Source organism: Cephus cinctus, unplaced genomic scaffold, assembly GCF_000341935.2.
Source record: "Cephus cinctus unplaced genomic scaffold, Ccin1 Ccin1_scaffold0407, whole genome shotgun sequence".
Lineage (NCBI taxonomy): Eukaryota > Metazoa > Arthropoda > Insecta > Hymenoptera > Cephidae > Cephus > Cephus cinctus.
The window spans coordinates 904,705-925,414 of record NW_014333091.1 but is presented as its reverse complement, the minus strand read 5'-3'; the positions used below and the strand labels follow the sequence as shown (position 1 = coordinate 925,414).

At 38.7% G+C, this 20,710-nt stretch overlaps 1 protein-coding gene across 1 annotated transcript in view; it reads left to right on the top strand.

The window, feature by feature from the left end:
- The first annotated feature begins 410 nt into the window (after nucleotides 1-410).
- LOC107267505 (dynein heavy chain 2, axonemal) overlaps nucleotides 411-20,710 on the top strand; it is a 26,465-nt gene continuing 6,165 nt past the window's right edge. Inside the window, exons 1-48 of the mRNA XM_025084874.1 lie at nucleotides 411-654; nucleotides 1,297-1,754; nucleotides 3,041-3,177; nucleotides 3,258-3,600; nucleotides 3,940-4,459; nucleotides 4,820-4,962; nucleotides 5,083-5,228; nucleotides 5,304-5,397; nucleotides 5,822-5,992; nucleotides 6,075-6,267; nucleotides 6,399-6,495; nucleotides 6,561-6,812; nucleotides 7,018-7,145; nucleotides 7,269-7,387; nucleotides 7,822-7,936; nucleotides 8,070-8,203; nucleotides 8,282-8,475; nucleotides 8,541-8,769; nucleotides 8,862-9,013; nucleotides 9,075-9,325; nucleotides 9,751-9,971; nucleotides 10,087-10,201; nucleotides 10,982-11,153; nucleotides 11,676-11,851; nucleotides 11,921-12,083; nucleotides 12,230-12,454; nucleotides 12,648-12,936; nucleotides 13,027-13,164; nucleotides 13,381-13,551; nucleotides 13,614-13,905; nucleotides 14,343-14,434; nucleotides 14,585-14,788; nucleotides 14,876-15,081; nucleotides 15,156-15,341; nucleotides 15,585-15,804; nucleotides 15,951-16,117; nucleotides 16,237-16,457; nucleotides 16,539-16,648; nucleotides 16,789-16,904; nucleotides 16,989-17,089; nucleotides 17,182-17,360; nucleotides 17,777-18,076; nucleotides 18,164-18,451; nucleotides 18,736-18,926; nucleotides 19,431-19,758; nucleotides 19,943-20,107; nucleotides 20,204-20,370; nucleotides 20,453-20,624. Of these exons, the coding sequence (XP_024940642.1) occupies nucleotides 444-654; nucleotides 1,297-1,754; nucleotides 3,041-3,177; nucleotides 3,258-3,600; nucleotides 3,940-4,459; nucleotides 4,820-4,962; nucleotides 5,083-5,228; nucleotides 5,304-5,397; nucleotides 5,822-5,992; nucleotides 6,075-6,267; nucleotides 6,399-6,495; nucleotides 6,561-6,812; nucleotides 7,018-7,145; nucleotides 7,269-7,387; nucleotides 7,822-7,936; nucleotides 8,070-8,203; nucleotides 8,282-8,475; nucleotides 8,541-8,769; nucleotides 8,862-9,013; nucleotides 9,075-9,325; nucleotides 9,751-9,971; nucleotides 10,087-10,201; nucleotides 10,982-11,153; nucleotides 11,676-11,851; nucleotides 11,921-12,083; nucleotides 12,230-12,454; nucleotides 12,648-12,936; nucleotides 13,027-13,164; nucleotides 13,381-13,551; nucleotides 13,614-13,905; nucleotides 14,343-14,434; nucleotides 14,585-14,788; nucleotides 14,876-15,081; nucleotides 15,156-15,341; nucleotides 15,585-15,804; nucleotides 15,951-16,117; nucleotides 16,237-16,457; nucleotides 16,539-16,648; nucleotides 16,789-16,904; nucleotides 16,989-17,089; nucleotides 17,182-17,360; nucleotides 17,777-18,076; nucleotides 18,164-18,451; nucleotides 18,736-18,926; nucleotides 19,431-19,758; nucleotides 19,943-20,107; nucleotides 20,204-20,370; nucleotides 20,453-20,624 (9,462 nt within the window). The 5' untranslated portion in view covers nucleotides 411-443. The remainder of the gene's footprint in view (nucleotides 655-1,296; nucleotides 1,755-3,040; nucleotides 3,178-3,257; nucleotides 3,601-3,939; nucleotides 4,460-4,819; nucleotides 4,963-5,082; nucleotides 5,229-5,303; nucleotides 5,398-5,821; nucleotides 5,993-6,074; nucleotides 6,268-6,398; nucleotides 6,496-6,560; nucleotides 6,813-7,017; nucleotides 7,146-7,268; nucleotides 7,388-7,821; nucleotides 7,937-8,069; nucleotides 8,204-8,281; nucleotides 8,476-8,540; nucleotides 8,770-8,861; nucleotides 9,014-9,074; nucleotides 9,326-9,750; nucleotides 9,972-10,086; nucleotides 10,202-10,981; nucleotides 11,154-11,675; nucleotides 11,852-11,920; nucleotides 12,084-12,229; nucleotides 12,455-12,647; nucleotides 12,937-13,026; nucleotides 13,165-13,380; nucleotides 13,552-13,613; nucleotides 13,906-14,342; nucleotides 14,435-14,584; nucleotides 14,789-14,875; nucleotides 15,082-15,155; nucleotides 15,342-15,584; nucleotides 15,805-15,950; nucleotides 16,118-16,236; nucleotides 16,458-16,538; nucleotides 16,649-16,788; nucleotides 16,905-16,988; nucleotides 17,090-17,181; nucleotides 17,361-17,776; nucleotides 18,077-18,163; nucleotides 18,452-18,735; nucleotides 18,927-19,430; nucleotides 19,759-19,942; nucleotides 20,108-20,203; nucleotides 20,371-20,452; nucleotides 20,625-20,710) is intronic.

Below are 20,710 nucleotides of genomic sequence, written 5' to 3'. Positions count from 1 at the left end.
CAATGCAATCCTGACAAGCTGGCGGGACAAAACGTTCGAGCAAACACCTCCTACGTCATACACCTGCAATCACGATACTCGCAATCGCTCGTTACGTCCGTGATCTAATGCAGTAACTATACAGAGTGAATTTGTAACTCCGACCGCAATTCTGTTAGTGGAATCACTGTTTACAGTCATGTCCGGTAACTCGATATTATACTAATTAACATGATTTCAATTATATATGGTACGTTATAATACCAGAGACAACCTGGAGAATTCGTCGTTGTCCGTGTATACTGCTAAAAGCTTGCGTTATCAAGTTCCCAGCCATGTTAGCAAGATTAATTGGATTCTAGTTAAACACGCGTATCTTCCTTAACGGATTAACATGCGTGAAAGCCGACTTCTGCGCCGGCATACACACTTTCCTCTGCGACCTAACGGACTTAAGGTACAAAATGCTGGGCTTAACAGTGATATATCTTCCGCTCGAGGGATGTGACCTTTCCGTTGAGGAGGCCAGTGCTGATAGGGAGTTGGTAAAGCGACTCGAAGCAGTGATAGTACGTTGGACGAGACAAATCAGGGTAGCACTGTGTGATCAGGAACAGAGTACTCCAAACGAGCTGCTATGTTTTGATGAAGAATACGATTTTTGGAAGTACAGATGTGAGTATTGCTTTATGTGGTTTTATTTAAAATGTTTTATAACTTATTTGATGCAAAGGAACGTCTTTCTCATGTCTTTTCCAAAATTTGGATTCGTACTTGCATTTTAACATTGATAGACGACATAGATAATCGCTCGTGTTATCCTACCTAGGGAGAAATCTAGTTTATATTGCGTAGCTGAAACGAATGGCAACTATCTCAAACGGGCAGATTATTGGATCGCGACTAAAGGGTGACTAAAGACTAAAGGGCGACTATGCACCCCGACCAAAGGGTTTCCAAAGGTGGTCCCCGAGTGCGGCCAGAAAGATTATCGAGTTAGCGAAGGTTGTCTCTTGGAATTTTGGGACTCGGGACTTTCCAGAAGCGTCCACCTCGCAAGCCGAGTATAACAGAGATTACACAGGACACATTTGTACTCGATGGCTCGTGAACATTTAAGATTGTCATCCTAAAGCCGATCTTGTCCATTAGAACGCACTTAACCTCTAAGCTGCCAATTTTTTTTACAAATTTCGTGCTTTGTATACGCAAGCGATACGTATATATGTTTTAAGAGAATTTATTACCAAAAGATAGAGAAAGAAGAAATTTTATTTTGCTGATTATAATTTCTGACACTTAATTTTTTGTACACAGATGACAATCTTTGGGGTTTGAACTTTCAACTGCGACATCCTATTGTTCAGTTCGTAGTGAATATTTTGACTACCACTCAGAGTACATACGTCAGACAATTCCTGATCCTGAGTGAGGAGATTGAACATGGCATCACCGAGGCCAAGTCGAACCTTGAATTTCTTCAGATACTAATCGAACCTTCGGCTAAACTTAACGAGTGCACCAAACCGCAGATGATAATTGATCATCTACCTGGGATCATCAACCTCCTTCGTGTGATATGGCTCAACTCGAAATACTTCGATAACCGCGAGAGGATGAGTAACCTCTTCGGCGCGTTCAGCAATCAGATAATTCTACTCTGCAGGAGTTTCATTAATCTGCGGGAAATGTTCGCCGGGAAGACTAGAGGGAGTATGGATATGTTTTCCCTTTGCATCGAAGGATGTCAGAATTACAAAAGTCTTTATTTGAAGGTAAATATATAGGAGGCAAGTACCATATCAATTTAATTGATCTGATCGATAATAATTTCTTTATAATCATCTCCACAACGTTTTTCTATATTATCCTTTACAAGTAACGTGGCATCCGCGACAAACTCATGGGAAATGAAATTTCGCCGGACCTAAATTCTCTGAATATTAAAAAAAAAAAAAAAACATATTCTCTCATTTTCATATCCCTATCACTTTCCATATCCATAGCTGTAGGTCCGAGCCGTGTATTCCTTTGGGAAACATTCGCGACACACATTTTCGCTTATAACAACAACGGCATTACGATCCCACCTGGTATGAGATAAGCTTGAATACGTTTTCCACAGATTTGTGGAAAAACTGTAGGACAAGACAAATAACCAGTGATAAACAAAAGCATCTGATTAAATTTTCCATAAGATGACTTCATAACGAGATGTACTCACCCGTTATTGAATGCAGTTGTAAAACTGTTTGAAAAGTTTCTCATAAGGATCCTTACAACCACGTGCATTTTGAATCTAGCGGGTGGAACCGCATGGAAACATTACGTTTTCATTTCCGAATTCCCAATATCTTTTACTTTCGGAGACATTCACGAGAGATTTCTTGAAACGAAGGAAAGTAGATTCAGTGACATTTGCTCTGTACGCTCCCACAAAATTTCGAATTGGCGAACCTTGACTTATGAGTTCTCCGGTATAAAGGCAGGTGAAATGAGTTCCTTTTCAACGTGGCGCATGCACGGGAGATGCGGCTGCATATCGGCCATAAAACCAGGTAGAAAGATTACGCGACTCTAGCACTTTCATCGACTTGGAAAATCTCTCGGTATTCTGAGCAATCGAAGACGTCGTAACCAATGATTGGCGTCCCTCTTTCTTGCGAAGGCGCTTGATTGGACGACTAGTTACTGGCGACAGTTTTTCTTCAGTGATCGTTGGGGACGAGTGCGAACTACTCGAAGCTACGATTACGAAGGAACATGACTTGAGGAGGAAGGAAATAGGATGACTGAGTTAGGGACGTTTCAATGAAAACTACGTAACTACGTGCTTGCGGAAAACCCCGATGCTAGCGCCGCCTTCGTGTTTGTACCATGAACGAAATTCTGGTAACTCTTAATGATAACGGCTAGGCGGGAAAAAAGATTGCGTTGAAATAGTTGATTTTGGCTCTCTCGGTAAATTAGAATATGAATGACGCAACATTTGAAATCCTGTAACACATTTTTAATTGTTATTTTCCTAGTGGATTTAATTATTTTTTTATTATGCTTGCAGATTGCTAACATTCATAATACTATGACGGCGCATGGTTGGGACCTGGATGACGATTATATTTTTCGTCACGTTGATACATTCGTGACGAGATGTTATAATATGATTGAAATTTGTCAGGCGATGATTGAATTCGCTAGGTACCAGATGCATGCTAAAGTTTGACTTTTTTTTATTATATATTGATAAGCAAATGAAGTTACCAGATCAATTCTTTTAGAATGGACGAGACTGTGAAAATCGGAAAGCCCAGATTCGGCGGTACCAAGGGAACAGAACATGAAAAAGTCTGTCAGAAGATCGAGCGAATGTTCCTCGATCACTTACATTCCCTGGAGCAGAAGTCCCACAAGATTTTCGACGTGCAACAAGTCACCTGGTACGACGACATGTTTCGTTTTCGTCAGGAGATGAAAGACTTGGAAATTATAATTGAAAATCTTGCCACCACTGTATTCAAGGACGTGAACAATGTACACGAGGGAATTCAGAATATTTATGGATTTTATAATTACATTGGTCGTGAAAATCTTAGAACGCTGTTCGACAGTAAAACAACATCCGTATGTAACAAGTATTCATATTCTGTTCTAATAACGATAATTTTTAACAATAACATATTCTATGAACAAGCATTTACTATAACTTAAAATTATTTTTATAATTAAATTCTGAATACAAATGAACACGGCAATCAGCCACGATGACATACGTAGCAAAATCGATTATCTTTTCGTAAAACAAATATTTGCATGAGTTTCAAGTTAAATAGTTTGCATCGAGTTTGTTGATTCACCAGACTGACCAAATTTGGAGATTGCTTTCATGTCCTATCCAATAAATACTATGTATTTAATGCTACACAGTGGATCAAACATGTTGTCATGTTATCCAATCTGCAGGTATGGAAGATGTTCGGTGACGAGATACAAAATACAAAAGTGGAGGTACTGGAGGAACGTGAAGAATATCCGTCAATGATGCCATATTTTGCTGGACGAGCTTTGAACATGTCCCTTAAAATTCGTCGTTTGGTAATGCTCAAAGAAAATTTCGAGCTGGCTAAATGGATGCCATATTGTGGGATAAGTCACGAGGTCTATCATCAGTATAAAAAACTAGTGACTTCCATAAAAGCTGGAATTCGTGATATATATCAAAAATGGTTGGACGACATCGGTGACGATCCTCAAGGTCGATTGGATCGATACTTAATGAGACAAAGTATCGATCGTCCGGGACTACTGGAATGCAATATTCATCCGAGCATATTAATCATATGTAAAGAATCAAAATACTGGACCGGTTTGAAGTTCGATATTCCGGTTCATCTTCAAGTGATAAATGGCAGATGGGACACATTGCAATTTGTTTACGAAAGTGTCCTGACAGTAGTGCTGGCTTACAATAAAATAGTTCAAGGTATATCCTAGCATTTTTTTTTAATTTTCAAAAACAATTCTTTCAACGAATTTATTTAAGGATCTGAGATGAAATTGCAGCGAGAGTATCTAGTGGATTATTTTAAAAATTTGTAATGCAAGAAAAAGTTTATCCCAAGTAGAACAGTCCGGAACGATTTTCGAACTAAAGGCAAAAAATCTAGCTTAAGTAGAGCGTAAATTTAATATTTGAATCGAGGTCGCCAGCTAGTCGATTCTGATTGATTCCCTTCCTATCGCGCAACTGGAATCTCAAGGAGCTTAATGATTGCTCCGAAGACTCTTGCTGCTCTCAAGGAGTGATAGCATTTTCTACCTTCCTTCCTTACTTTCCTTTCAGCCTTATCCACAGTTGAACGTGCTCTGTTTCGGGACTTAATTAAGTTGCTTGACCGGAAGATCAAGCCCGGCTTGACAAAGCTTACGTGGAACTCAGAGTACATAGATACGTACATAGAAGACTGTTCTACTCATTCTGCAAATGTACGTATGTTATTACTATTTACATGAAGCTATCCAGAGAATTGTACAAGCTTGTAGAAGAGTACAAGGTATTGTATAAAAAATTGGAAAAGTAACAACGAGCCATTCTCATTCTCTCAGCTTCAAGATTTCATCGATATTTACAAGAAATCGAATTTCGAAATCGTTAGAATGTGCGAGAACATCTGCGACACTCCTATGATCAAAATCAAACCTAATTACGCTTATACATTGCCAGAGCTTGAAATAGAATTGGCGGACGTCAGGTGCGTTATCTGTGCATTGGATCTAATTTTTTTCTTTATTTATTTCCTCTTTCTCTTTCTCTTAACTTTATCCAGGAAAGCTGTTATTAAAGTCATCATAGCAAAATACAACGTTATTGTTCAATACGTCATGGTCGTGTACGAAGGATTCCAGGCAGTAATAGAAGATGTATGTATGATCATATTAGAAATTTTATATTACTCTTGTAGATTTAATCATGTGATCATTAGCGGTGCAAAAGTAAATGCGAAACGTATTATTTACTTTGATGACACTCTTTGTCTTGTATAACGAATTAATCTTATAATTTTCCTCTGTATTAAGTGATATTATTTTGGTTAACTTGGTTAATTGATGCTAAAGCAAAGTATCGATATGGTTTATTCTAAAATTGTAGAATATTGCTGATAAATTAAATAACGATTTTCTTGATTGTCGGATCATCCAATGTGTCCACAGTCTCGTAGTGGATAACTGAAAGCGACAGAATTGAAATTTAATCTCCGCGCCATATCGTACTGCTGCTATGTGTCCGGAAAATAGAAATTGCGTTCGTGCCACGAGTAAAATACTTTTTCTCGAAATTCTTCAGACATACGTTGAATGGAAGGACTATGTCAGTAATCTGGACAGATTAATAGAGGAAGCCTTTAAGCTCTGCATTAAGAATTCTTTGACTGTTATGTTCGAAGCTTTGCATGGGGATGGAACAACTGCACCTTCGCCTCTTCTTATCGTCCATGCAGATCTCATTGATAACAAGGTATTCATTAAGAAATTCAATTATTTGACAAATAAAAACGTATTATTCTCTTTTTACTGAGTTTCTACTTTACTTCTGTCAGATTAATTTCATTCCTCCTATTGCGGATATTGCAAAAATAGTGTCAGACGTCCTGAACGATCTTCTCGGACCAATTAAACCCATTCGCAGACTCGTTAATAAGTTTCACATTCAGGATGCAAGGGTTAATCAATTTTGGGAAGTTTATCTGGAGGACGAAGAGTGTAAACGGATGCAACAAATGCTTAATAACGGTAAGTTCTCTTCCAAGCGTTAATTGAAATAATATTCTTTTTGCATTTATGTAGTAGCATTGGTTGCTAAAAATGAAGAATCCATTTATATCGTATTTCACTAGTATTATAATTCTTGTTTTAAATTACAGAGGTGACTGAGTGTTATAACCAGCTACAAAAATATTTAAAAAACTGGGAACAATTTAAAGAGGTGTGGGAGACCAACAAAGACTTATTCATTCAACGGTAACAGATCCGGCTGATCGTCTTTCTTATAGAATCTGCACTATAGCTATTTCGTTTCCAAATAGGTATGAGAATCTGAAACCAACAGTTGAGACATTTGATACGGATATCATTAGATACAGTAAAGTAGCGAACGACGTTCTATTACAAGAAACAGTGACCACCGTGCACTTCATTGACGTGAATTCCGATAGACTGAAAGGTGCCATTATCGATCAGTGCGCTCTCTGGCAACAGAAACTCACAGGATTGCTTCTACGTTTCACGGAATCGAAGCTTAATCACGTATACAATTACGTGCGAGATAATGGATTAAAGTAAGCGAAAATATTTTAATGTATCAATTTATCCTAATAGTTTGTCCTATGAATAATAGGTCGATATAAAAAAAACAAGATCTTTTATCCGATGTTCTCAGTTTCAAATTGAGCGTATTCCAATTAACCGAATCCTTTAATTGTTATTCAATTGCTCTTCCACGATAAATTCAATGTAAAAGCAAATTCGTTCTTGTGACTTTAGAATAACGAAAGAACCCACCGACCTCGTTACCATGCAAGAAGCGTTACAGTTGCTCGAGAAGCTCAAGTTGGAAGCTCCCTTGGAGAAGGACGAATTCCCCAAGATCCGTGAGCAGTTCCAGACTCTGGGTAAATATTAAAGGTCCAAGTAGAATGCGATCGAATAGCTTTCTTCTTCAGGGGATAATCAAGAAATGCATTGAGCATAGGGTGCTTGTGATTATTTTTTTTGTAATTACTCTTTCTTTATAGAGAAGTACGAAGTGCCGATGACTTTTGACTTTAAGAGGAGAGTAAAAAATATTGATACAATCTGGGATGAATATTTGGAGCAATTAGCGTCCTATGATATTATACTGCTAGAAAAGAAGGTAAATACTAACTATTTTAGTTTCTTAACTATAAATATATTAAGCAATATTTCAACGCCTATATATTATAATATATACATTCAATTGCGTTACTTTGCATTATAAAAAGAAGAATATCGGTGGAATAGAATTTTATCAAAATTATTATGTCAATATTCATTCAATTTTTCCAGTTTGTTATTTATTTTATTGAAAATAAGGATATACTTACTTTTACGTCAAAATGAAGTAATTCCTATGACTTCTTTGTATACAACAATTGTAAGTTTATCTGCGTCTACCGAATATTCTATACACTTCTTTAGCCATACTGTAAGCAAATAGGTATTACTGTTATCGGAGGATTTCAAGGAGTACAAAAATACGTTAGGAATTTAAAATCGATATTCCTCGATGGAAGACACTTTGACAGTATGTCCACGTTTCTCGCATAGGTGCTATTCAAGAAACAACTGCTCGAGGAAGCGGCGATACTGAAGCTCAACGCCATTTCTCTACTAACCAAGTTTCTCGATAACGGGCCATTCACATCGGATTGGAAAACGAAAGGTACGCGAAGTATTTCAAAATTCACAGTGAGATCGAAATCGTTCGATCTCATTGTTATTACTAAAATATTTTGGAGATGCGCAAAAGCTCCTTTGAGTTAATACAATTTCTTTAAATGCCAATGAAATCTCAGACGCTCTTGAATGGTTACTGAATATACGAAAGGAATTGGACGCTATGCGCTTGAAAGAAACTCGTTTGCAGGCAAATCTTGGTGTTTTTGATATCAGTCAGCCGGAATCCTTAGAACTGGTTAGACTTGATAAGGTACAGGCGTCCTATCAACAAACAGTATCAAAACTTGTATTTTACTTTGACACTTGTATACTTACTTTGCCGATACAGGATCTGACAGCCATCGACTTAGTATGGCAACTTACTGATGAATGGGACGAAGCCTGGGAGCGTTATAAGACAGGAAACTTTTGGCGAATTGAAATGGAGGACATGGATGCCACTGCGAATGTTCTCTTTCGAAAACTTAATAGGCTTAGCAGAGAATTGAAAGAAAAGCATTGGGAAATTGTTGACACTTCTAGGTAAATCTGTGTAAATGACAAAACAGTGGTATTTCTAAGTATCAAATTCGAGAATTGCCTATTAGATCACGGGTAGACAAATTTCGACGTACTTTGCCACTGATCGTTGATCTCAAGAATTCAGCAATGAGGGAACGTCATTGGAAACGCGTCAAAACTATAATCAGTCGAGAGTTTGATCAGAATTCTGAAGAGTTCACGCTGGACGCCATTGCAGATATGCAAATGCAAAATTTTGCAGAACAAATTAACGATATCTCAAACGCAGCGACAATGGAACTGGCCATAGAAGTGGTAAACAATACTTTCGATCCAAAGAAATTTTTTATAATAGGCTTCTCAACAATTTTCCTGCCGAACAATAATTGAATGTATCAATATTTCAGGGTCTGAAGCATATCAGTGAATTTTGGGAGGTCATGCATCTAGAAATGACACCCTATAAAGATAAGGGTGTCTTCAGACTCAAAACTGTTGATGAAATCACGCAAAATCTAGAAGAGCATCAAGTTCAACTAGCTGCCATGAAATCAACAAGGTTTTTTTTTCATTTTGAACAATCTTAAGTCATCACGCCGTTTACATTGATCGTTTTGCAGATTTGTCGAACCGTTCGCACTAGATGTCGATTATTGGGAACGAGCTCTATCGACTATTGGAGAAGTACTGGAAATGGTCCTACTGGTTCAACGTGGCTATATGTACTTGGATAATATCTTTGGGGCAGAGGACATCAGGAAACAGCTTCCCAAGGAAACAGATGACTTCGATAGGTTGACCTTATCGTGGCGAGAAATTACTTCACGAATGGCTGGTTTCGCCCTAGCGTTACCAGCAACACATGATCCGCGTAAGTAGTGCTCAACTATATATATTGTATAATTATATTCAATGAACTTGATAAACCAAGCTTCAATTAAATAATATTATATAAATGTCTGTAACAAGTAGTAACGTATATTCACATCGCGTACTTCAATAGTTACGTATATTCTATTGAAGTTATTCGCAACTTCATACATAATTGTCAGATGCTTCTCTGAAAGCTTAAAATACATTTCCAAGAGATTTTCCAGATCACTGTTTCGCTTTACGAGCTTTCCACTGGCTTTGCGCTTACCGCATTTCCCAATGGCCCTCGTACGTATCAGTGCCTTCTCTTACCATAACTCAGCCTCAGATATACATAACTATTTACGATTGGTACGTCGAAAACTACATCATCCATCGTCAAAAGCTTTTGCGCTTAAAACTACGTATCTCATGTATTTTCAGCTGGATTGCTCGACAAACTGAATGAACTCAACGACAAACTGGAAGCGATCCAGCGAGCTTTGGAACAGTATCTAGAAACGAAGCGTCATATCTTCCCGCGCTTCTATTTCATCTCCAATGATGATATGCTAGAGATTCTAGCAAACTCCAAGCGACCTGACCTCGTTCAACCCCACATAAAAAAGCTCTTCGAGGGTATCAAGAGCTTAAAGTTAGGCAAGGTAAATCCTAAAACAAGTCACATCAAGGTCTATTAATTCACCTGAATCCATGCAAGTTCAGTAAAGTTAAGCAAATTTTCAACCCATGACTCATAGCTCATCTCAATTCATTTAGTCAATAACAAACAAACAATTGGCTGAAGGGATGTACTCAGCTGAAGGAGAATATGTAGAGTTTCTACATCCTGTACACTTGGAGGGTCAGGTTGAAGTATGGCTATGTCATACAGGTCAGTATTCTCTATAAGCTTTCACTCATAGTTCCCTAGGAATTTCTCTAGCGTCAAGATTGCATACTCCTTCTAAAGATAGCAGTCCGTCCCAAGGACGTGGATACGAAGTGGGTGGTAGCGCTTCGTGGAGGAGGGTGCAATTTTTTCCAGCGTATTCTGAACTTTCCCACGAAGTGCTCGAGACTCGTTGGGCGTCGCAATTTTCCAGAGTGCATACGAGCCATCGTCCTAGGTAAATTCGTGCTCGCGTGACATCGGTAAGCACTCGCGTCATTATTCCCAGTAAAACTACTCCGCCTAACTTTCTGACTATAAAGCCGCGCCACCTCATTTAAGCCGCAACATCGTTTTCACTGAAGCCCCATAGCGACGACTCGCGCTACCTTAATCTTCTCGTTCGCTCACGTGCGAGTATCAACTTTCCACCGTCTCCGCTGAAAGTTTACGTACTGGCAGGTGTTGTGCACCAGGTTCTGTAAAAGCGGGTTATACAAAACTAACCTGAAGACTTTATACTACGCTCGAATTTACCCTCTGAATCGACTTGCAGTACTGTAATTCTATATAACTATCGTCAAAGAGAATATTTCTCAATATGTAAACGTTGCGTCATACTTTTTTATGGAATATTGATATCTAGACAATATTAACAGTGCATACACGTAGAGAGTAGGCTCGTTTAAAAACAATGTTATTCCCTGTAAATGAGAACAGGAGGATGGCATGACGTAAGAATTCAGTGCGAAATTGTATGTTTAATCTGGCCGATCATTGCAGAATCAGCAATGAGGGAATGCTTACGAGAAATACTGCGACAATGTCGGACGGCGTTACGAAAAATGTTAGCGAAACGAGATAAATGGGTAAAGGAATGGCCAGGTCAGCCAGGAATAACATCCACGCAAATACAATGGACCACCGACTGTACCAGGACTCTTTTGCACTGCAAGTGAGTACGAAAATTTTACAACGTCAAGGAGTGAGGTTAGAGTTAGGCAGTATATAGTAGATAGGTGGGTAGCTAAGTGTAGAAGGTCGGAGTAACTGAAGGCTTAAGCGAACCAGGCACAGTATCTCTAATAAGAGGAATTTTGCATATTCTCCATGCTATCCCATCCTCTATCCCCTCGTATTCCATACACCACTACCTCTCCCGTCCCATTGCCTAGGTCACGACCCATCCCCACGCGTCTATCTCTCGTTTGCATATACCAGCCGTACTGTGAATAATTTCATCCCCACGAGTTAGGATCCCTGGATAAAATTCGTCCGCGTAATGCACCCCACGTTGTCGCTGGACACCTGACACACTCGGAGCGTTCGCGTTAACGAGAACGAACTGCGACGTTTAAGGAACGACACGAGAGAAAGAGAAAAAGAGATACAGAAAGATAGGAGACATTAGTCTTTTTTTACAGAGCTTCACTTCGAACGCCACTACTATACTCCTTGCACTCTCTAATCCCGACAGATTAATGGAGTCGAAGAAACCGCTGAAGAAGCTGAAGAAGAAGCAGAACCAGGCGCTAGCCAAGTACTCCGAGGCTGTACGTGGAAATTTGAATAGACTGCAAAGACTGAAACTCAAAGCCATTGTTGTAATCGAGATTCACGCCAGAGACGTTATCGAGAAGATGTATAAAATTAGTATGGGCAATAAAAACAAGTCATTATCGATAGATTTAATGATCAGCATTCTATGGAGACACTTTTTAGATTGCAGAGACGTATCCGCATTCGAGTGGCTCTCTCAATTGAGATTCTACTGGGACCGTGACGTGGACGATTGCATAGTAAGGCAGACCAATACCTTTTTCGTATATGGTTACGAGTATCTTGGAAATTCTGAAAGACTCGTTATAACTCCACTTACTGACCGGTAATTATTTCAATGTTTATCGTTTTAATTGAGCTTGTAGATTTTTTTGTTAATTTAACGCTCGTAGAACACTCCCATAGAGAGTAAGCCTGTCTCAGACTATGTTGTTATTTACGGCCGACAGCGTTTCATCGTTTAATTAATAGGTGTTACATAACGCTGACCACTGCTCTTCATCTACATCGTGGCGGTAGCCCTAAAGGTCCAGCCGGAACCGGAAAGACCGAAACCGTAAAGGACCTGGGTAAAGCACTAGGATTCAACGTGATCGTTCAGAATTGCTCAGAAGGCCTCGACTACAAGAGCATGGGCAGACAATTTTCCGGTCTCGCGCAAACTGGAGCATGGGGATGCTTCGATGAATTTAACAGGTTGAGACTCCATGCATTAAACCTTAACGCTCCCACGACCTTCTTCATCTAGGGGGTCATGAGGATGAAATTTCAGACGGAAGTGACGACCTTTCGCCACTTGGAGTATAGAGTTCAAAGGAAAGAAGAAGAATTAAAGTGCGACGTTCGGTGACAATAAAGGACTTTCTGTTTTTTTTAAATTTTTTTGCAGGATCAATATCGAGGTCCTCTCGGTAGTGGCTCAGCAGATCCTCTCAATACTTACGGCTCTGGCGCAAAAGCTGACGAGGTTCGTATTCGAGGGTATGGAAATTTCATTGGTTCACACCTGCGGAATCTTCATCACCATGAATCCTGGATACGCTGGCCGTACGGAGTTGCCGGACAATCTGAAGTCTATGTTCCGTCCTATCTCGATGATGGTGCCTGATAGTAGCATGATTGCTGAAATTAATCTGTTTGGTGAAGGATTTCAGAACACGCGTTCTCTTGCTAGGAAGGTAAATTTATTGCTATTGTCATTTTACAAATCTTGAGTAAAAATCAACTCAATCGCTTTGGTTTATTGATGCGCTATCGATCTTCTTCAGGTCTTCACGCTCTACACCTTGGCTCAGCAACAACTTAGCAAACAATTTCATTATGATTTTGGACTTCGTGGTATAGTCACCCTTACCAGATATGCCGGTAAGAAGAGAAGACTATACCCAAACTTGCCGGATGAAGAGGTAATTTAAAAAAGAGAGTGAAAGTGATACAGTTAAAAAACTAAAGTCAAATTTATCGGTGCTAAATTTGATCGAATTACAGCCATTAATTTGCTTTATTCTTCCACTTGCTCCTTATATCAAGGATCAATTTGATACCCTGGTTATTTTGGACTTAACGAATTTTATGAGGCTCTCAGTATTCGAGGAGTCCATCTTCTTTAATATGTACTCTAGATCGTTATCCTGGCGATGAAGGACATGAACATTGCCAAACTAACTTCGGATGACCTTCCTCTCTTTGTTGGGATCACCTCTGACCTCTTTCCTGGTGTCGAAGTACCTACAGTAGATTACGAGGAGCTGATTGGCTACATTACTGCGGAGGCGACAAAATTGAGACTCCAAGTAATTTATTTCCTCGGTTGATCACTTCATATCGTTCGACTCAATTACTTCTCATTGATCAGCCCATACCCCTCATCATAACGAAAGTCATCGAACTTTACGAAACAAAGAACTCTCGTCACTCTACTATGATCGTGGGTCAATCGAATACTGCAAAATCGGTCACATGGAAGATCTTAAGGAATACATTAACGGCACTGAAAAATCACGATAAACCTGGATTTAACACTGTCTACGAATATCCAATTAACCCCAAAGCTTTAAATCTTGGGGAACTGTATGGCGAGTATAACCTCGCTACGGGTGAATGGCTCGATGGAGTGATATCCTCGATTATGCGAAAGACGTGCTCGGGTAAGGACAACCCTTATGTACAACTTCCTAGGTAAACTACTAAATATCTTGAAAGTATCGAGTCTCTTATCCTGGGACGTGTTTAACCAACAAAAGACATTTTAATGAGACACTGTTGCTACAGCTTATAAATGAGACATGAGATATAGTCTTTCTTTTAATACGCTATGTTGTTTTATCTATGAGTTACGTTATTTGTTGTTTGATATTTCTGTAATAACTTGATATATAATTTATCCGTAAGTCAATGTGTTGTGGAAGGACCAGCTTCTTGTGATATTTAATTTTAAAGAATCTTGTATTTTAATGGTAAATTGATTATGGACAATGCAGAGTTAATAAGAACTGGTATTAAGCATTATGTTAGATATGTATATGTAATTGGAGAAATGTATTTATCTGAACTAGAGAATAATTAAATGTTTCAATTGCGGCAGAGGATACCCCTGATGAGAAGTGGATTTTATTCGATGGACCTGTGGACGCTGTCTGGATTGAAAATATGAACAGTGTAATGGACGATAACAAAGTTAAGGACCGTTTAGTTTACCTAGCCGCAACTATATGTAACGTAACGTTCTGCGCCTGACGTATGATAATGAGTTTTATTGAAAAAAAGTAAAATTCTCATTTTCTGCGGGTATTTCATAATTTTTTTGAAGTCTGTATTTGTTTTCAGATACTGACGCTGATAAACAACGACCGTATTACAATGCCAGAGCAAGTATCGTTACTATTTGAAGTACAGGATCTAGCCGTAGCTTCTCCAGCAACAGTATCCAGAGCTGGAATGGTGTATAACGATTACAAGGACCTCGGATGGCGGCCATATGTAAATTCATGGCTTGATCAATACCAGAAAAGGCCGGAATTTATAGAGGAGGTATTCTTTGTCCCTAGAAAAAAAATTCTTTATTTTTAAATAATATTTGTAATCATCTTAAACGTTTATTAATTTTTTATTTCCCAGATGAATGAATTATTTGCACGATTCGTAGACACCACATTAGCCTTCAAAAAAGAAAAATGTGAAGAACCTATACCAGTGCCTGAATTGAATGCAGTTCAGTCTCTCTGTAAGCTTCTTCAAGTCCTAGCAACTCCACAAAATGGAGTAGAACTTGGGGAGGATCGTGACGCTTTCAGTTCTATGTGTAAAATTTGGTTCCTCTTCTGGTAAGTAACTATCTTGTCTCACCATGCACATGCTTCATGAATAATCCATAAATTAACATCCTGCTTCCTGACAGCATGATATGGTCACTATGTGCCTCGGTTAACGAAGACGGTCGTCAGAAAGTAGATAACTTCATAAGGGAGATGGAGGGTTCCTTTCCCATCAGGGACACCGTCTACGAGTATTACGTTGACGTGCGGCAGCGAAGCTTTGTCTCTTGGGAGGAAAAATTATCGCAGACCTGGAAATACCAAATAGGGTAAAGGACAGTAGAATAAAATATTTAATTTTCATACTAAAGCTCAAAAGAAGTTTCTAATGCTAAATATAAAAGCTTTGGAAACAGAACCCTTCCGGGTCCTTCTGATTAAAGCGGCAGGTATTATCCTTGTGCCATAGGATCCTCGCGGATTGGTCCGTTGCGATAAATGGATTAGCTTCCGGGTTCGTCCTAATCCTGATGCGTGAATTGAAAGAATTTTTCTTTTTTTCTCTTTTGCAGAATACCTTTTTACAAAATTATAGTTCCCACGGTGGATACTGCACGATATGACTTTCTTGTAAATATTCTTCTGGCTCATGGTTATCCAGTCCTTCTGGTGGGTCCGGTGGGAACAGGCAAGACGTCAACTGCTCAGTCTGTATTGGATTCCTTGGATCGTTTGAAATATATTCTTCTTGTCATAAATATGTCTGCTCAGACGACATCCAATAACGTCCAGGTAAACTTCTGATCCTCTTATGGATCTTAGAGGAAATTAAATATAAAAAAGCCAAGGGCTGCTGGTATAATATAGAGATGAAGTTTATTTATCTTCCAATTATGCAGGTCTTCTGATTTATTAGTTTTTTTTTTTTTTTTATTTAGGACACCATAGAAAGCAGACTCGAGAAACGCACGAAAGGCACCTATGTGCCCATTGGTGGTAAAAGTATGATAACTTTTATGGACGATTTCAATATGCCCATGAAGGAAACTTATGGCTCACAACCACCATTGGAACTGATTCGCCAATGGATCGGTTACGGATTTTGGTGAGGAAGTATAAAATATGGACGTAAAAATTTCCCGTTTATGTGGGACAGCTATCAGTTTATTGGGGATTCAAAAAAAATTCGATGAGAATATGAATTTCTTTTATTTTATATCATAGGTATGATCGACAGAAACAGACACGCAAATATATACAGAAGATGCAATTAATGGCGGCAATGGGACCACCTGGTGGTGGTCGTAATACCATAACGGAACGTCTACTTACACAATTCAATGTGATAAATATGACATTTCCAGCGGAAAAGCAGATAGTACGTATTTATGGAACGATGTTGCATCAACAACTCTTTGAATTTCACCCTGAAGTTAAGGGCATCTGTGAGTTTTATTTTATTTTTTTAAATATTAAACCATTTTAAATACATTATACAATATAACAATTTAGTTATATTAATATAGCTAATGATATAACTGTGGCCACTATTGAAATGTACAATAATGTCATCCTGAAAATGCTACCAACTCCAGCCAAGATGCATTATCTCTTCAATTTAAGAGACATATCCAAAGTCAGTTATGACAAAATTAATTTCTCAATTATCTGTAGATATACATATTAAGTTTTGCAAAATTAACGATATATCTTTTCCAGTATTCTTCACGAAACTAATCAATATTTTTAGCATAAATTTACATTTACACTCTGCAGATTTTCCAAGGATTATTGCGCAGCCATAAAGACTATCAGTACTCGAAGCAGACATTTTTACGACTCTGGATTCATGAGTCGTTTAGAGTTTTTTGTGATCGTCTAATTGACGAGAGGTATTGTACTTTATTTTTCTTTTACGATTATAACGCAAAACTGTAATGAATATATTATTGAAAAAAAAAAAAAAATAATATCAGAGATCGTGAATGGTTTGCGTCTCAGCTTAATGAACAACTCGGCAAGTATTTCGAGCTGACGTATCACAATTTATGTCCAGAAAAGAGGTGTCCCATTTTCGGTAAATCGCTTGTCCAGCATGCAATTGATACTTTTGTCAATTTTTATAGTCAAGTTCGTTAATTCAACTAACGAGGACCACGTGATTTACAGGAAGCTTCATGAACGCCTGGAATATATATGAAGACCTAATTGACATATCAGCGCTTCGTCATTACATAGAAACACAAATGGACGAGTACAACGCGTCTCCAGGAGTAGTCCGTTTAGACCTGGTCTTGTTCAGAGATGCAGTTGAACACATATGTCGAATCGTTCGTGTAATATCACAGGTTAGCGACTAAATATCACCCAATATCAATTACGTCAACCCACAATCAAAAGGACGTTTCCATCTCTATCAGTCAATAGTTAAAAGAAATTACAGACCTTTCTCCCAGTATTAGATCAATCGCCAGTTTATCTTTATCAGTCTTGTCAGTTCTGAAAAATCACAGAGAGTGTAACATCCCTTAATTGATGATTTCAAACGATAACAATTAACGTACTGGCTTTCACGGTACGTTCAGTTTCCACCACGTTCCTGTTAATCACCGTTCTCACCTATTGCGTACAATCGGATCGGTTCGATTGAACGGTTCGGTGGATGCAACCAGCGCCTGGGGCGTAGAATCCAATGCGAATCGACTGGTTTGCAAATCGATAACTTCCTCTTGCTTAAACGAATCAAAGTGTCACTTGCAAACAGCCCCGAGGCAACATGTTGCTGATAGGCATCGGAGGAAGCGGCAGACAGTCACTTTCGCAAGTGGCAGGATACATGTGCGAACTCACCACCTACCAAATCGAGGTTAGCAAGCACTACAGGGTACCGGAATTTCGCGAAGACCTCAAGACCCTCTACTCCATAGCCGGGGTGGAGAACAAACCCACCAGCTTCCTCTTCAATGACACCCAAGTGGCCGAGGAGCAATTCCTTGAGATAGTGAACAACATGCTGAGCACTGGTGAAGTTGCCAGTCTTTTTAAGACGGAGGAGATCGAGGAGGTCAATAAAAATAATGCAATATTAAGATGATTTTAATATAAAATATCAATACAAATTGAGATTACTTAATTTGTTTTATTTTTACAGATTAAGAACAAATTATTCAAGGATGCTACGAAAGCGGGAATCATGCCGACCAGTGAAGCAATTTATGGCTTCCTCATTGAACGAGTACGAACAAATATGCACATAGTATTGTGCATGAGCCCGATTGGTGATGCTTTTAGAAACAGATTACGTCAATATCCTTCCCTGATCAATTGCACGACTATCGATTGGTTTTTGGAATGGCCGCGTGAAGCACTTTTGGAAGTCGGCAACAAGTTCCTCATGAATCTAAATTTGATAATCACGATAACGGGTGAAAATAAAGTGGTAAGTATTAGCTCCTTTTTGATATCATGAAAGAATCTTATTTTTTCTTTACATTCCAACCATCCGTTTTCGTACCCGTGAATTCTTCATGATACAAACGTACTTTATTCATATTCCTCTTTGAAAACCGTCGTATGCGGACATAGAAATATACTACCCATTTCCGCAAGGTAAAGTGTCTGTGGTGTATATAAAAATCGAATTGGTATTGTGGCGGATATTGAATGATAAAATATTGGCGATGCGTATACTGTATACTTTAAGGTGAAAATTCTTCTCTCTAGGAAAGGAGAGTATCGATAGCCGATACACCTATTCTGCCATTACAAGTTAGACTGCGCGATGGTATAGCTGCAACGTTTTCACTAATTCACGACATCGTGTCTCAATTCTCCAAAAGAATGGCTAATGAAATGAAACGACATAATTACGTTACGCCTACAAACTTTCTGGAACTGGTTGCTGGCTACAAGCAGTAGGTTCTTTAATAATTTAACTTTCTTAATCCTACAATAATAATTTACCTTAATGTTACTAAATGATCATAAACAGACATGAAATGTTTATTTTAGCTGATACTATATTAGATCTGAGTTTTTAAGCTAATACATATTGATCTATTTTGAGCTGTAAATTCTGTTTCGCATTTTATTTACGAATCTTGGATAGATCGTACATGGAGAAGGCTTCACTCTAAAAGCTGTAGTAAAAATTGCATTTCAGTAAATTGTCACAATCGAATATTTGCAAATATCACTGACTAGTTTAATGCGAATGCTAAATAAAATTCATAAAAGTAACTTTATTATAAAGTCCAAATTATCATCCAGCTACTCACAGTGAATGACTAAAATCATAAACGCATTCATATGGATCATTCGTATCTCTTTGGCATTGAAAGCTGGTTATAAAAATTTAATTTGCTACAATTTCACGTCCATTAGTCTCACGAATACATATGTAACCGGTCTGCCGATAGAATGCTGGCAGAGAAAAGACAAGAGTTGGCTAATCAAGCGAACAAATTACGAAGTGGATTGTTCAAAATCGACGACACGCGACAAAAGGTCAATGAGATGGCTGCAGAGCTTGAAATAACTCAGCAGCAGGTACAACAGTCGACGAAGGAGTGCGAGGAATTTCTAGTGACTATAGTGAATCAGCGTCGAGACGCCGACGAAACGCAGAAGTCTGTTACTGCAAAATCTATTCGTATTGGCGAAGAATCCAAAGAATGTAAAAAACTGGAGGAAATTGCACGCGCCGATTTGGCCACTGTCGAACCGGCATTGAATGAAGCTATGAAGGTTTTTTCATTTTCTATTTTAAGAAAAAAAATTAAACTGTGGTTGTTATAGCAATAACACACCAATGGATTATTTTAGAAAAAATGGTTGTCAATGTTTTATGCTTTCCGATCACACTAGCTTCTAATTGAATTATTCCTTTCTTTTTATTAAAATATATATTAATACTTCCTATACTCTTTAGGCTTTGGATGCATTGAATAAAAAAGATCTGTCAGAGATAAAATCCTTCACACGTCCACCAGCCAAGGTCGAGATGGTCATGGAGGCCGTAATGATCCTGAAGAATTCTGAACCAAGCTGGGCCGAATCTAAACGGCAACTTGGAGACGTCAATTTCTTGAACACGGTGACATTATGAAATATTACTATTACTACTAATAGTACTATTAGTACTATTTTGGACTCTGTCAGGGATCAATTCAAATAAATCGACCAATTTCAGTTACGGGACTTTGACAAGGATCATATATCCGACAGGACCCTAAAAACGATAGGGAAGTATACGTCGAATCCTGATTTTGATCCCGTGAAAGTTGGTGTGGTATCCATAGCAGCGCGATCACTCTGTATGTGGGTAATCGCCATGGAGAAATACGGAAAATTATACAGGTAAGGTAGTCCCTTTGACGTGCATCTAAATATGAAATATATATACAGTCAGCGTGATATTCGCCTGAATGAATTTTACCAGGATCGTCGCGCCAAAGAGAGAAAAGTTGGAGGCAGCACTGGAATCCTTGCGGCAAAAGGAAGCCGCCCTGGCCGAGGCCAAGGCGCAATTGCAAAAGTTGCGCGAGGAGTTGGAGAGACTGCAGCAAATGTACGATGCGAAGATGAAGGAGAAAGAGGACTTGATTAGAATAGTAAGCTAGCCTTGCAAAGAGTACGACGACTACTGCTTTAGCCCCGGCGCCCCCGTTGGTGATGGTGGCGGGCGGCGGGGGGAGGG